This window comes from Atractosteus spatula, chromosome 7, assembly GCF_055471065.1.
Source record: "Atractosteus spatula isolate fAtrSpa1 chromosome 7, fAtrSpa1.hap1, whole genome shotgun sequence".
Lineage (NCBI taxonomy): Eukaryota > Metazoa > Chordata > Actinopteri > Semionotiformes > Lepisosteidae > Atractosteus > Atractosteus spatula.
This window is the reverse complement of record NC_142712.1, coordinates 22728620-22744912: the sequence shown is the minus strand read 5'-3', so window position 1 is coordinate 22744912 and position 16293 is coordinate 22728620. Positions and strand designations below refer to the sequence as shown.

Genomic DNA, 16293 nt, shown 5'->3' with positions numbered 1-16293 from the left:
TAATAAAGAGATGTTACTTAGCATGAAAAGAAAAGATCTTTTGAAATACTGTAGGTTTCACTGTATTCACTGACCAATCTATTAGGTACCCTCAGTGAGACAAAACAAACTCTTTTCGTGGCAGACAATGAGTGGTTGGCCATGGACATGAGACAGATGTCATTCACCTTCCCTGATCTACCCATTGTCATCATGACATTCACTGATTATTCTTCTAGAAAATTATGATGGAATAAAGTTGCAAATGTTTCAAAACTGTGTTATTCCCTCATAGAGGCCCAGTCTTTTCCATTGGGGATTCTTAGTATTTTGGCCAGTAAGTGCAGAATAATAATATGTCTAATAATTAAATATATATGTGGTTTATTATGTGATAGATTTCATTTTAGCTTCCAAATACAAGCTTGGTTTGACTTTTAACAAGCTAAGCACTGCAGTACTTGGCACCTTTGGAAACACTCCCTTCGTCCCTATTTACTGTCCAAGAACATTGTGTGTTGCCTGCAAATGCTGGCAAGAACAGTACACTGGCCTGGTAGGAGCGTGTGTTGGCAGACAGCCTCTACTGATGCCATCTGCAAGACACCAGAGCCAATTGACGACACCAGTGTGATGCAAAGTGAACAGACATACCCAGAGCTGCACTATAGACAAAAGCCAGTGGAAAATACAAGAAATCCTGGCTAATCCTCATGCAGGTCAAAAAAAGTGACCTGCTTAAATTTCTCCCTGATGAATTTTCCATCAAAGTGAATCTCTTTTTGGCTAACTACAGAGGTTATGCTCTTGTTTTTACATTTGGAGAGGTTACATGGGAACCAAAACAGATTAGTATTACATGTACATGTATATGTCATTTATATCTGTTTAGCATTTTTGTTTAATTGTAAGAACATATAGTAAGAAGTTTAGAAATGAAAAGCATGTGAGCCTTAAACCTATAGCTGGGTAGTTTGTTCCAACTCCCACAACCCTTGGTGTAAAGACATGCCTCTTGTACTTTATGCACTTCTCCAAATTTTCCACATTTGACCTCTGTTTTGTATTATAAGGTTGATTATGAAGGTGCCTGTTGGATGGAAAGATTGAACAGGGGAATTCCATTATCCAGTTCTTAATCCAGGTAGAAGTGTTACCTTGAATGACTAATGTCTGAAATGTTAGAATGAATCTTTTATGAGGAATTTCCAAGGCACCTGAAAAGCTAAATTAACTATCACACATTCATTCTTTGTTTCCATTATTGCTGTTGTTTGTTTGAATAATTCTATTAAGTAAACAAAGCAAGATCTACCTGGCCTAAATAGGATGGAGTGGTGGCACTGTGGCTAAGGATCTGTGCCTGTGGCTGGAAGGTTGCTGGTTTAAATCCTGCAACTGGCAGAGGGATCCTACTCTGTTGGGTCCCTGAGCAAGGCCCTTCACCCCAGCTGCTTCAGAGGCACCATATAAATGGCTGACTCTGCGCCGTGACCCCAAACTTCTCTCTCCCTGTCTGTGTGCCTATGTGTCTCATGGAGAGCAAGCTGGGGTATGTGAAAAAGACAAATTCCTAATTCAAGAAACTGTAAAGTGGTCTTATCTTATGTTTTACTCATTTAGGTTCTGAGACCATTGATTCACTTAGCTTCTTGTGCCTGAATGATATTTTTGATGTGCTGTTCTATCCCACTCATGTATATTATGGGGGAGTATATGTACTGTATATACTGTATATCTGTTGATAATAAATTTCTGAATTTACAGTACTAATTAAAAACAAAAAACATAGGTTCAATTTCACAATGACACAAAACTGCTGAGGACCTAGAATCTAAGAAATCCTTACTGAATATTTTACTGTGTTCTAATTGTACTATGTAGAATGGAAAAGGCCAAATGTCTTTTATTCGAGATAATTAGCTTCAAAACCAGCATACCGTTGGTAACTCTAGCACCCCTTCTTTTCCTTGGTTAGTTACTCTAAACTAATTTTTTTCTATGTAAAATGTTGTGTCCATAAAAGGCTTTGTCTTTGCAATTTACATATAAATAAGACTTACACTGTCTTCCTGCAGGGATGTTTATTTTGTCATTGAGCAACACTTTCTTGAACTTTTTCAGGAAATGCTGTGACTTCACTTGAAACTGGGTCACTTTTACATGGCAGCCCTCACACTGAACAATACCAGAAGCTTGGCAAGAGGGATTTTGAAAGCATGAAGAATGCTGATTTTTGAAGGACCACAGATGAGAAAATCTTTTTCATTTATCTCCCGTTTATTTAAAGCATTTGAAGCAAAACATGAGACATGAGATAACAGCATGTCTGTGAAGCATTTGACTGCAGTCAGCATTTCCTTTCATGGAGAATTTCATATTTCCATAGCATAGGAAAGAATAAAGAATACTGAGCACATAATCTTCTAAGCAGAGTTAAGTCTGAGTTTAAAGGTACAGTATGGGTTGCATGGGGATTAACTCAACATTAAAAATAAGCCCCATTACCCAGTTACAATATCTGAAAAACAACAAAGGCTTATTTAAACCTACAATATTATGAATTATGAAAAGGTAATAAGAACATGTTTCTAAATATATTCCGCATCACCATCAGGCCTTCTCCATCTACTTCTGGATGAAGGCTTTCCGACAATCTCTTTCATCTCTAATCTTTAAATCATTACCCTTGGCTCTTTTCTCAATTATATATATTGTTATGTGTGACAGGGGTACCAGTTATACCTACTGTATATGGATTGTTTTAAAGTCATTCAATATTTTCAGAATGTTTTAGTTCACTGCAAGTAATTTTTAGTGAGGCTTTGACAAAGGAGAGCTGGAGATGATAGTACAGCTGACCTCATACACTAAACCCTTCTTTGAGTGGGTTTTTCAAGTAGCCAGAGACAACTGTCAAAAATTTTGTCTTGTTTTTTACTTTTAAAAGTTTGTAAGAGGCTCATACCTGACCACCTCAGATTCTATTGAAAAATTTACTGGGGTGTTTAGATTTTTAAGTTTTAAATTTTAGGTTAGGTTTTTAGTTACCATTTATAATCCTTCAGAGTTGCATAACAACCTGATTTTTACTAAAAGGAATTCCAAGTTGAGTTCATTATGACATCTTGATAGTGACATCTGCTTGCTGAGTCACTGAGTTTACTTTCTCTCATGGCTTGGCAATTGATCCCAATTGTTTCATGCCACTAATCAGAACTTTTCAAGACACCCATAAACACTTATAATGTTAAACTCAAAGTAAAGCAGAACTTGATGAGTTTGTTTGCATTTCATTTAACCTACCTGATCCAAGTGCTTGTTTGTGGTGTCTCCTGACATCATCATTGCGCTCCATAGAGCCCGCACGATCCTGGGCTTGTTGCTGTCTTTCTAGAGATGTCCTAGTCTGCCTCTCCAGGGAGCTCTTCTTTTCCTCCAGGCTGGAGACCTGCTGTCGCTCCAAGGAGCTGGCCTTCCTCTCTCCAGAGTTGGCCATGCCCCCAGCTCGCTGTCCTGCACCGAGCTGAGCCCTAGAGCCCTGGCATGGTGGTGGGTCTGGAGGAGGAGGGAGGTCTGCAAGGAAGGACACAACTGAGCTCCTGGAAAGTAGTGCACTGTTTCAACATTATAAACCCTAGAAAGGAAAAGTACCATCAAAATATAAAAAAGTATAAATATTCCTAAAAAAAAACCCATTATTTTTAGCTTACGACTTTGCTTGCTATCCATATATTGAAATAAATGTTACAATTTTCCTGACCTATTTCTTTCAGTTACTGAAAAAGATCTCAATTATGTGATCTGAAAAGCATTGACAAAGTTAATCGATAAAACAGCTTCATTCTGAACCCAAGGATGCCACTACACATCAAGAGCAAGAAATCCTTCTTTTTATGTTTCAGTAACGAATGAAACATAGTGCTTCAACATAACATCATAAACAGTACTGAGAATGTATAATTTTTCATTAGATATCTTTAACACATTAAAAAATGTATGTTTTAACATCACTTGCCTTCTCTATGCTACAGCAGACACCACACTGACCACATTTTATGGCAAAAGATATTAATCTAAAGTAGCCCTGCTAAGTAAACCTGGTAGCCCTGCTGTTTTTCAAACAGGACAGCTCCATCGAGACAAACTCCAGTTGCCATGCTAAACATGCATTTTCACAACTAATTAATGAGGGAAGGAACTACATTTATTTAGAAGTTTATAAACCACTGTATTAATAAAAAATACATTTAGAATGAACCATTAGCTTAGTTTCACTGTTTGGGGTGTTATAAATATAGTTTACCACAAATTATCTTTGTCACTGGACCCAGCTGAAGCAGGTTTGGAAGATTAATTGGATGCCTTGTGTCTTGGGCTATGAGGAACAGCAAGAAAAGAATGCACCACTCTAATTTTGGATTGCACATTTACATTATAAAAAATGTTGTGCAATTAAATTCTTTAAAGAAATCAAAACAAAAATCATTCATTAAGCACTTTTGAAAAAAAGGGAAATGTCACTGAAATAAATGGATACCATTTGAAAACCAATGTATTTTCATATTATATACTGCTTCTGTACAGTATTCTGTCCGCTGTCTGGGTGTGCCCTTCTTCTCAGATACTGATCCTATTCCATGAGAAGATTTTATACTATAGCAGCACTGCTACTAAGTAATCCACACAAAAAGGCCTCAGTAGCAACACACTTTTGTACTTCCTATTCTATGACACTCACATTTGTGCACACTATTGTTCTTGATACAGATGGGATATAAAACTACACATGAAGACTGATTTATACAGTAACTATATATATATATTTTAAAAATAGCCTTCTGTGAAGGAGCTTTACAAATAGTGGGGCATTCAGATAACAGGATTATTACCTTCATTCCTTGTAGTTCTGATGTCTTAATTATTTTCCAATAAAACGATCATATAAAACCTTTACTTGAATATTAAATACATTTACTTTCTTTTCAAGATTTTCAAATAATTTCAGGTGATATGGTTATTTTCCAAAAAGCATTTCTGAAGGAACCCAACACATCATAGAATGTGACCCTGTGACTTCTAACACAGATGAAACCAATTTGATTATGCAGCCATTTCACCATTTATCCATGCTTGATAAAGAAAACATATCACAACAACAGTGTCAGCTGCAGTAGATGGACTGTAATAAGGATTGTTTTATTTTTTCTATTGTTTACTTGATCAGTGAACAGATGGTTATTTCAAGGTCACCCACATATACGGTCATCATTGAGACCACCTTTACTGCCTGGTTTACTGTTAGGGAATACTCACTGGCAATGCCTATTGGTCTTAAATTCTATAGGACCTAAACTATTGTTGCTAACTTCTTTCTTTGCAGTTCCTAATTCACTCAGGGTATCAGTCTGCCCATACAGTTTGACTGCCTGAGCACACAGTGTAGAAAAAGAGGCAACACTTTGTCCATTCTGTTCATGATTGTGTAATGAGGTGAGGAGACCAGATGCCTTCCTCATGATAATAAATGTTGGGGAGGCAACCTAGAGTAGCAAATCAAAAACCAGTATGTGTTTAGGAGGAACAAGGATACTAGAGCACTCAGCAAAAACCTATTCAAAACCTAGGGAGAACATACTGTATATACTCAACACTGATGAACCTAGGACCCTAGAACTACTAGAACTGTGATGCAGTAATCCTAACCACCAAGCCATTGTGCCATCCTTGGACACAATAAATGCAGAAAATACTCATTGTATTATTTAATTGGTAAATTTGTAAACAAAATGGTACAGTAAATAATGTATGATGTAAAAATGAAGTTCTTCTCAACAAGATTTACATCAAGGACATTAGGGTTCATTCAAATATTTAAAGTATAATATTTGTACTTATTATAGTATAATAATACTTATATTATAATAATACTATAATAATTGTTAATGGACTATTTTCTTAAATGGCTTTAAACACTTTGTAGCTATCGAGTGTTGTTTAATTTCATACTGCAAGTGTACAATTCAGTTGGCATTCTGTCCAGTCACAGATATCCTCACACTCACCGTCTGTGATGCCCTCTCTGCGATGAGGCGCTGGGGCTGGCTCCAGCCTGCCAGCCTTGTGTTTTTTCATGGGCCTGGACTTTTGGCTCTGGTTATATGCTGCACTTGTATTACTGTCTGTGGAGAATGGACTTCCAGGTCGAGGCCTTTGAGGATAGCCTCTTCCTAAAAAAACAAAATAAAATGAAAAATATTTCCATCAGGTTTGGATTCACACATTGTAAAGCAATTCTGAAAAAAAAAAATCATGCTTCATGAAGTAGTTTAAAAAGACAATCATTATGTTTATTTGTTTACACCACACCAGCAAATTACTTTTTCCATTGAATATAAGGTGAAATACACACACATCCAAAACATATTTACAAGGTGCAAAGTACAAAAGAAATATACACAATATTTTCACCTTTACATGTTATTAATTGCTCCATAAACATATATTTTTATTACATTAAGACACACTGTATAAGGTTAAGATTTCTTCCTCAAAGTACCTACATCAGGACCAAACCTCTATTTTATCAAAGGCCTGTTAAACATAATTGTTAAAAAATAATGAGAATAAAACTCCAGAAAGGCAAGTGATCATAGTGATAGAATTGGAACTATCTAACATCCAGTAAATATGTATTAAGTTAGACAAAAAACTAAGAATCAATATTGTTTTCAATATTGCAATGAAATGTAAAGTATGCATGATATGGATATCATGAGGTTAACACTACATTTTGGTGTATTATTTTATCATTGAAAAGAGATAACAATCACATATTTGTGGACTTATTTTACTGGTTAATTGCTACATTTTTCTTCTGTTTTAAAGGTTAACTTTATGTTTTTCTACAGTTTTAAGTTAATCTTATTTAAGTAAATCAACCATTATATTGACATATATTTCTGAAAAGTGACATGGTTAGATATTAAATTAACATCACTAACAAGTACATGTGGATTTCTGTTCTTTGTTGACTGATACGTCTTTCACCTGTTAAATCAGCCTTTAAATAAGTTAAATTAGGGGCTATCAGCATTATTTTGTCCTGAGGATCACCAAAGAAATGAAATGCTGATGGCAAAGCTACATGTTTGATGTAATAAAAATAATTTGTTGATGTTAGAATCAAAATACTTTCTATAACAATGTTCTGTGAAATCATGTATCTATATTTCAGTAACTGTTTTTATAGATTATGCAAACACCAAGAAATCTTGACATACGTCTAGTTTAAATGTTCTGCTAGATGTTAAATGTTAAATGTTCTGCTAAAAAAATTATACAGTAGTTTTTAAGAATCTATGTAATGCATTATAATCAAAATTTGAACTCTAGAAGGTTCTGTCCTCTTTATCCATTCATCCATCCATCCATCCATTTTCTAACCAATACAGGGTCATGGGGAACTGGTTCATGGGTAAGCAACCGGCGCAAGGGTACACACAGACGCAACACACACACACACACACACACACACACACACACTAGGGCCAATTTCCCCAGAAGCTACTTTACCTTCCAGTATGTCTATAGACTGGAACGAAACCAGAACTCCCAGATGAGACCCATGCAAACAGAGGGAAAACATACAAACTCCACACAGATAGCACCCCAGGAATTGCTCCCCAATTGCTATCCACTGTGCCATCATGCTATCCCTGTCATCTTTAATGTTGTGAAAGACTGAAAGCAAACATTGGTTATAATATTGATCCATTCCCAAAATTCTTAGTGACTACAGGGTATGCTATTAAAACACTGAAATGTATTATCTACAGTATATAGCTTTCTTTTAAAATACATCATAATAATACAGTATATGAGAAAATAAACCACCAAATTATGTATAAATAAATATTTCTTTCCCTGCAGTTTAGCTCTGTAGTGTTTTAAAATTTGTATTATTATTACTACTTCTACTAATAAAATGTAATTATTATCAGTTATTAATAATTCCTTATATAGCACTTTTCTGGACACTCCACTCAAAGCGCTTGACAGGCCATTGGGGGCTTCCATCTACTACTAGAAATGTGAAGCACCCACCTGAATGATGCGACGACAGCCAAAGTGTACCAGTACACTCTCCACAGATCAGCAATCAGTGGGGAGGAGAACAATGTAATGAAGCCAATTGATAGATGAGGATTATTAGAAAGGCCATGGCTGATATAGGCCAGGGGTCAAATTTGGCTAGGACATCGGGGTTAACTTTTTGAAATACGCCCTGTGAGTTTTAATGACCACAGAGTCAGGGCCTCGGTTTTATGTCTCATTAGAAGGACAGAGAGGACAGAGCCTTTTTTATAGTATTGTGTCCCCATCACTATAAGGGGGCATTAGGATTTACACAGACCACAAGGTGAGTGCTTCCTAAGGGTCCCACTAACTACTCTTCCAGCAGCAACCTTAGTTTTCCCAGAAGGTCTCCTATCTAGGCACTGGCCAGGCTCACACCAGCTTAACTTCAGTGGGTGACCACTTGAGAGTTGCAGGGTGATATACAGTAGCTGCTGGTTTTGAGTATTATGTGTATCATAAACCTTCTTGGAATTACTCCATACCATCATCCAAAACTTTAAAATTTGACAGATACTGTGCAGAGTTTAAACACAAAAAAGCAGTTTGTTATTTTTACAGCAGAAAACAATGAAGGCCCCGATTCCAAGGTACAGAAATGTCTTAAATGATAGAGCAATCTGAGGAAGAAGATACCTGTTATAAGATTAATGACATTGAATGCAATTTTCAGTTATTTATAAAGGAAAATCTATCAGAAAAAAAACAAAGTGCAATAATGTGCTTAAATTTGAGGAAGGGGGCAGGAAGCTTAGTGATAAAAGCCAGAATTCCACCTAAAGAGAATTCTCCAGATTCTGAAGGATGGCGTTCACTCCCTCCTTGAAAGTGAAAAGATGGGCGAAGCTGAAGTCAAGCGCGATTGGAAGATCTGGAGAGCACCTCCAAGCTAGGAGCCATGCATGATTGGTAGCAGAGTGGTAGCCATAGCCGAAGCTTCAGGTCCATGAGAGAATAGAGCTGGAGTGTTGAGAGCAGCGAGAGATGTGCTTCAGTCATAGGTTTACAGACCTTTCTTGGTGAGGCTTGTCCCATCAAACCTGTAGCCTGCTTTGCCGGCTGCTGCCACCAGCGCCTGGGCAAAACTGCCGTTGGTAAAAATGGAGTCGTCAGAGGAGCTACCTACACTAGATCTATGGCTAGAGAAGTTTCGCTCCTCGTCTGAAGCGGAACCCCAGCCATTAATCATTGAACCTAAAAATAAAATGCAGGGGGTCCAGTAAGCCATAGGCATTTGAAACTCAGCATTTCTCTGTAAAAAATAAGGATTTTAGGAGTTACTGAAATAATGACAATGAGGTAAATGGGATAAGTTACAGTAGCTGTTTCCCCAGAAAAAGCTTATAGTTTGCTATAGAAAAGTAGATGGTGTTCTTAACCCTTATCCTGAAGAAAACATACAGTGCATTATGAGTATAAACTTGTGAATCTACCAAGTAAATACATTTGGCCTCTATTCACTTTTCAATGTAAGCATTGTTAATGAAACATTGCAAGGATTTTCATATGTAACCTGCTTGTTTGATGCCTCTCATGTCCTTAACACATTGTACTATTTTCTAGAAACATACAGTAGCAAGTACGTCTAGACTTGCAAATCCATACTTGTGGTCATTCAAGTTGTCTGCTTTATCAATTTCCCTGTTGGACTGAACTCAAGCAATATTTTAAAAAGGTATTTAATTGGTTGTTAAATAACTTCAGTGATTAAAAGCATCTGGCTGTCTCATTTTAAGTATGGTAATTATTTTAAATCCTCTAATTACTGGTGATACTTGCATGCTGTGTAATTAATTGGGATTAAACTTATCTTTACTGAAGGTTACTGATTCTCTGAGGCTTTGACATTTTCTGTCATCGTGCTAAATGTTCAGCACTGCACTTTTTAATCATGTAATTTGTGCAAATGTTTCAGTGAGGAATGATGAATTATTTTTTTGAATACATCAACAAAGACAAACTGTTAAAATGTTCTAGGTGGAGTAAACAAACCTTGTATAAAATCTTGTGCAAATTCAATGCATACAAAAACATTACCAAATTTCAGAATTGAACTTCATCATTGGGCATTGGACTGAGGAAATACTGTAACTAGTCACACAGAGGCTGGTCTAAGGTCCCAAATGCAGTGTTCTTACCAGCATCTGCAAAAGCTAGAACCTTGATTTAATGTATTTACAAACCTTGATTTATATTAGCAGTGTGCACAGCACATTGTTAATATTTTAAGGGCTTATAGAAAAACTATCAATATTATATTAGATATCTTTACTTGGCTGTTAGGATACCCAAATTACTTTCACAGCCCTCCAGAGGCAATTTCCACCTGGAATGATGGACCCTTAAATATTTTGTAATATCTTTGGAAGTATAAACAGTACAGGCCTGGTTCAGGGTTCAGGGATTGCTTTGTCTGAATCATCAGATTTTTTATATATGACTTACTGTGACCACTCACTAGAAAAAAAAAAGAAGAAAAACAAAAGAAACATTTAATCTTCTGTCTTCAAAGATCATTTTTTCAAGATGTGGCATGTGTAGCAGCCTGAAAATATCATAGTATTTTCCCTGTATGTCTACTACATGGGATAAAATTTGAGAAATATTGAGCAAATATAAAAAAGTTCTGCATATTTTCATAAGAAGACAGAACCTGGAATGTTATTTTTGCATGCCTAAAAAATGAAAATAAACCAAAAATATATTTACAATTACTAGCCTATAGCCAGAGCTGGAAAGGCTCTGTATGGTCTTTAGACTGTAAAAAATAGCTCCAGTCTAGTCTTAAGGATAACAATCTGATTGATCATATTGACTGAAAGCTGAGAAACAAAGAAAAGCAGATAAACCCTGGTAATTGCAGAATGCCCTATAAACCTCCCTCTGCATGGTCAAAAATCTCTGAATGACACTATCTCTACCTATCAGATCAGCTTTTTCATAGGCGGGCAGTTTGAAAATAGCGTCAGACCCCATAGCTTTTCATTATTCATTAGCATTTCATTACTCTCATACTGGAGTTACCAAATCATATCTCAGGCTGTGGATGTCCTGTTCAGATGTAATTTTGCAATTACAAGGCAAGGACTTGGGGTTTTATATATTGTGTCAAGTTTTGCTTTTGTGGTTATATTTTTCTGGACAATATGGATAAATTGCAATATCTCTGAACAACAACACTAGATATACTGTATGTTATTATAATAAAAGATTGCTCTGCTGTATTTGTGATGGAAATATGCTTTTGTGAAACTAAAGTTGTCTAGTTTCTTATGATCTTTCTCATACTGTGTTTTGATTTTGATGGTGAAACTTGATGAAATTGACATGTTGTGCTGTGTGGGTATTTTTTATTGCAGTCAGGAAAATCTAATTAATTTGGCTTATTTGAAAATAGTTTTACTACTGTGAAAAATGTTATGGTTTAATTTAGAGGATATGTGAGACCACTTGATTGTGCAATACTTGTCCTATTTAAATAAATGTCCTATTTAAAAAAATAAACAAACTGTATTGTAAGTAAACATTGATTTCAGTGTGTAACATACTGTACAATACAATAGTTCTGCAGTTCATCTAGTAACGATATGTATACAGACCATTACTCGATTGCTGTAACTTGTTTTCTTAGTTGATCAATTATGTTTTCTATGAATTGGCTTCATTACTCTTCTCTCCTCCCCACTGATAGCTGATGTGTGGTGAGCGTTCTGGTGCACTATGGCTGCCGTTGCATCATCCAGGTGGATGCTGCACATTGGTGGTGGTGGAGGGGAGTCCCCATTACCTGTAAAGCGCTTTGAGTGGAGTGTCCAGAAAAGTGCTATATAAGTGTAAGCAATTATTATTATTTTTATTATTATTATTATTAATCATTATGATGTTTTCCAAGCAGCTGTATAATTGGTTGCATTTGTGAAAACAATAGCAGGGTTATGTCATATGATGCATTTTGTCCTTTCAGGATGAGCAAGTGTCATTCACCCATGATTACTTTAATTGTCACAATTAATTTGTCATTCACGTATAATTTAAAATTACCCACAAGAATGTAAATTCTCTAAAAATGACTGAATCTATATAAATACTAGATCTTTTGGGAATCTTGACAGGTAAAGGTATTTAATATGTTATTGATAAGGTCGTATCAACCCTTTAAGGAATAGCTGTGTTTAAGGAACCAAATATCAATTCTAAGAGTATTCATATACAGTATACATCTGGGATTCATCATAGTCTTAAAATAGTTTAGGTGGGTAGCTGCGACAGCATGCATAGGCTGCAAAGGTGACACCTGAAGAAGGCTCCACAGCCGAAACTTTGTGTTTTCTTTTTTCTCTTTTTGGCATAGAATAAACCTATTGCTTGCTCCATAATCTTAAAATGCAATCCTAACATCAATGTCATTGCTTTCCCTTTAATAACCTTGAGGTCTGATCAATGATGGAGGCAAAAGTATCTACCAAAGAGCTGGAAGTTTCTTTTTCTCTATATTTATAATGGAATATTGTACATAATCTGAATGTCTGGAACAATAATGATGACAAGGAAAAAAAATATTATAGATTAGTACCTAATATTTTAACTTTTGTACAGTAAGGAGAAGGAAAATGTATTCTTCCTGTTGGATTTCCTGCCTTCCTACAGTACGGTGCATAATTCGATTACAACACAATTTTCACGAATAAAGTATCTTTAATGCAAGCTCCTTTTTCTCTGTAAGCATGCCTACTTTAGAAAAGAAAAGCCTACTTTAAATTGTCCATATTAAAGATCCTGTATTACTTTCAAAATTATAAGTCCTGTAGGGTCAACTGTATAAGATGGAACTAGTATTTCATGTAAAGAAAATTTCACAAAGGTCCTAGTTGTTTGAAAAGAAGGAAATGATTTTGTTCAGTAGCAGCTAAAGTCAGTGTTTGACTTCACATACAAGAAAAAAAACACTTTTCAAACAATTGAAATAAAAATTCACCAGCAATATAAAAGGGATTATTGCAAATCCTCTGGAATGTCTGTCCTCCTGTAAAGGATAACTCAGGAAGCCATGGTATAGTATGTTGTGTAGTATCTGATGGATGCTTAACATTGGAAATGCCTAAAATTATGAGGGGATCTAAGAAGGAATATTTACATTTAAGAAATCACTTAATTAGCCATATACAATTTTTTGCAATAGGAATTTGTCTTTTCACATACCCCAGCTTGCTTTCCATGAGACACACAGGCAGGGAGAGAAAGGCTTGGGGTCAGAGTGCAGGGTCAGCCATTTATATGGTGCCCCTGGGGTTAAGGGCCTTGCCCAGGGGCCCAACAAAGTAAGACTCCTACTCCTCCAGGAGGCAGGATTTGAACCGGCAACCTTCCAGCCACAAGCACAGATCCTTAGCTACAGTGCCAGCACTCCACCCAGCTGAACATATGAGGTGAATGTGTAAAATATTTCTCTAAATATGGTGTTTTATTTAATTTTCTTCTGAATATAAACCAGCGTAAAAGAATGCCATAACAATCCAGCCAAAACACACACATTAGCTTTTAAACAGTGACATTTCTCAGGTTTTTGTGCTACTTGTCAGCCTCCAAAACACCAGAATACAAAACTGACTGGGAGACAGAGAGGGAACAAAGGCCGGCACCGCTTCACTTTGTTTGCCAAGTGTGCGTCTGAAAGTTGTGACTTCTTCAATCGATCTGCTACTTCCAGGCTGGACAGAGCCTGAACCGAAGCCAAAAGGCCAATGGGGAGGATATAAGGTTACAGACAACCTTTAAGACATGAGGATAATGAGGGCAAGCCTGTCATTACAGCTGGGGGCTCTGCAGAAAAGCAGCAGGTATTGACATTAAACAACAAAGGTTATCAAGCAAGATAAGGGCTTGGATCTAGGAGAATTAACTCAAGGAAGAACAAAAGGAAAAAAGGGCATGACTGAAGTTACATGGCTGAAAGGAAGAACAATGAAACATATGCTGTAAAATTTTTACTTTCTGTTGCCGAGTGTCAAATATGATATGCTGCAGAAACCCACTGGAGACATCAGATGTCCTTAAGCTTGTAAATCAAACCGATTCCCAAGCCTCAAAGAACCACATACCTCCAACCTTCAGTGTTATTATCCCTTAAAACTGGAAGCACTGTATGGGGCTAGAAATATCTGCACCGTCTTTGATCTCCCACTTCAATGGAAAGTATTTCTGGTGTTTTTTGTATTTTACTACAAAAGTGATCATTTGCTTTTATTCTCTTTATGTCAATTTTAATTCCCAGCAATGTACAGTATACATACTCTATTTTCTGTAATAATACCCGGGGATATTATTTTTCAGTGCTTCTTCCTGTAGAGTCTGATAACACACTGGTGTATTCTCTTTTTTACAATACTTCAGGCAGCATTATGTTTTACTGAAGAAAACGTATTCTGGAGGTTTGGACTTAGAAAATACTCATTAAATTGTCTAAGATAAGAACCCCCTGTTCTGTTAAACTAGTCACGGCACTTAAATTGAGTGCAGGCTGAGCCCTGTAGTCCAGACATTTCAAAGTTCAAAGTTTAGTTTTTAATTAATTTGCCAACTACCACCATGATTCGTCTTGCTTAAGTGCACAACTGGTTTGCTACACAAAAGCCATTATTGAACCTGCAGTGCTGTCAAATTATGCTAACTCTCATCATTGTGGCCAGCACCTGGGGTTTACAGTATGAAAAGAGACTAACAGCTCAAAAGCATGCTTTTAAAGGAAAGATACAGCGGTTCCCACCCTCTCATTTTTTTTTAGAAATTTGGAATTGATGATTTGTTTTAATCACAAACCTCCTAATTTGGAAATTCCAGCTGTTTTAATGCTTGGCTCCCTGGTGATAGATCCTAATCCTTTCGGCAGAAAATGAGACAAGTGTACTTGCCCCACTGCAGAACCATCCAACATACAGGTGTCCACAGTGTTTGATAGGAGAACTAGCACTGAATGGACCAGCAGCAAGTCTCTCACTGACGCCCCTACAACCTAGCAAGTGCCTGGTATGTCCCAACAACTAATTTCAGCTATAACTTACTATCACATGGCAAATCACAAATAGTCAGCGTGAAGCATGAAGTTAGCAACATATGGATCATAAAACATATTTTTATGTGATTATTGTTCTCACTGTAGTGCGAAAGAAAAAAAAATATCAAGGTCATAGGTTAGGTACAGAAATGAGGCAGATCTTTCTGATACATGTCAAGCTTGCAGACAGCAGGTGTTATATAGTATGCTAAAGAGACCCTGCTGACATAAAAGCCCATCAGTACCTGCAAAACAAACCCAGGTTCCATTCAGCTAATGACATAGTTCACATTAATAAGGTCTGAACTGTACTTGGTACCAAGGCCTTTTTGAGTTAAACCATTGTCCTTAATTAAATGATAATTGTTCAGCTCTTTTTGGTGATAGTGCAACCCATACAGGAGAAAAGTGTCTTAGAAATGTTTGTGTTGTGAAGTCTTCTATTCTGGAAAAGAATAGACAGAGGCCTTGCTGTCACAGGACAGGCAGGATTCAGTGGAATCAGTGAAGGTGATGATGCTCCAGTGGACTTGTACCCATCCAATCAGACGCCACTCAGTCAGATATTCTTTCTAATTGCTGTCCAGTGACACAGTTTTAATTAGAAACTTCAGCTTCTGCAATGTACAGTCAATTCTTCAATTTAGTAAGCTTTTATCCCCTGATTTACTTATTTGGAGGCATTAGGTTAACAGAATGCACAAGTGCTAGAACAATGTTATAATGTTCTGAATGCCAGTAAATTATGTGACATCTTTCATCTACTTTCCTTCACACAAAATTAAATGTGTAAGGCACATATGATCTATTGAAATACATTAAAAACACTTCAGAACTGTTGAGCCTAAAATATAAATTAGAAGGATGGTGTAGTTTTTGTAGAAACACGAAGAAACATTTAAAAAAAATCTAATTTGGATCATAACTATAAACAAAATAGACTGTTAAACAGTCTGCAAAAATTCCCACTATAGCTTTGTTTTTCTTTTGTTACATAACATTGGTGTACATTTTTCAGGGGAACTTTTTAAATACTTGCCGGAAAAGTTCAGAATTTAAACATTATGCCATCAAAGCAAAATATTATATAATCAAAAAAATCCCCATTCTCATTTTTATAAAAC

The 16293-nt window shown here is 36.3% G+C and overlaps 1 protein-coding gene across 1 annotated transcript in view; it reads right to left on the bottom strand.

The window, feature by feature from the left end:
• The window catches only part of robo2 (roundabout, axon guidance receptor, homolog 2 (Drosophila)), a 134369-nt gene that overhangs the window by 6487 nt on the left and 111589 nt on the right, over positions 1 to 16293 (bottom strand). The window contains exons 25-26 of the mRNA XM_088919966.1: positions 6045 to 6209; positions 3286 to 3555 (exon numbers count right to left, since the gene is read on the bottom strand). Coding sequence (XP_088776092.1) covers positions 3286 to 3555; positions 6045 to 6209 — 435 coding nt within the window. The remainder of the gene's footprint in view (positions 1 to 3285; positions 3556 to 6044; positions 6210 to 16293) is intronic.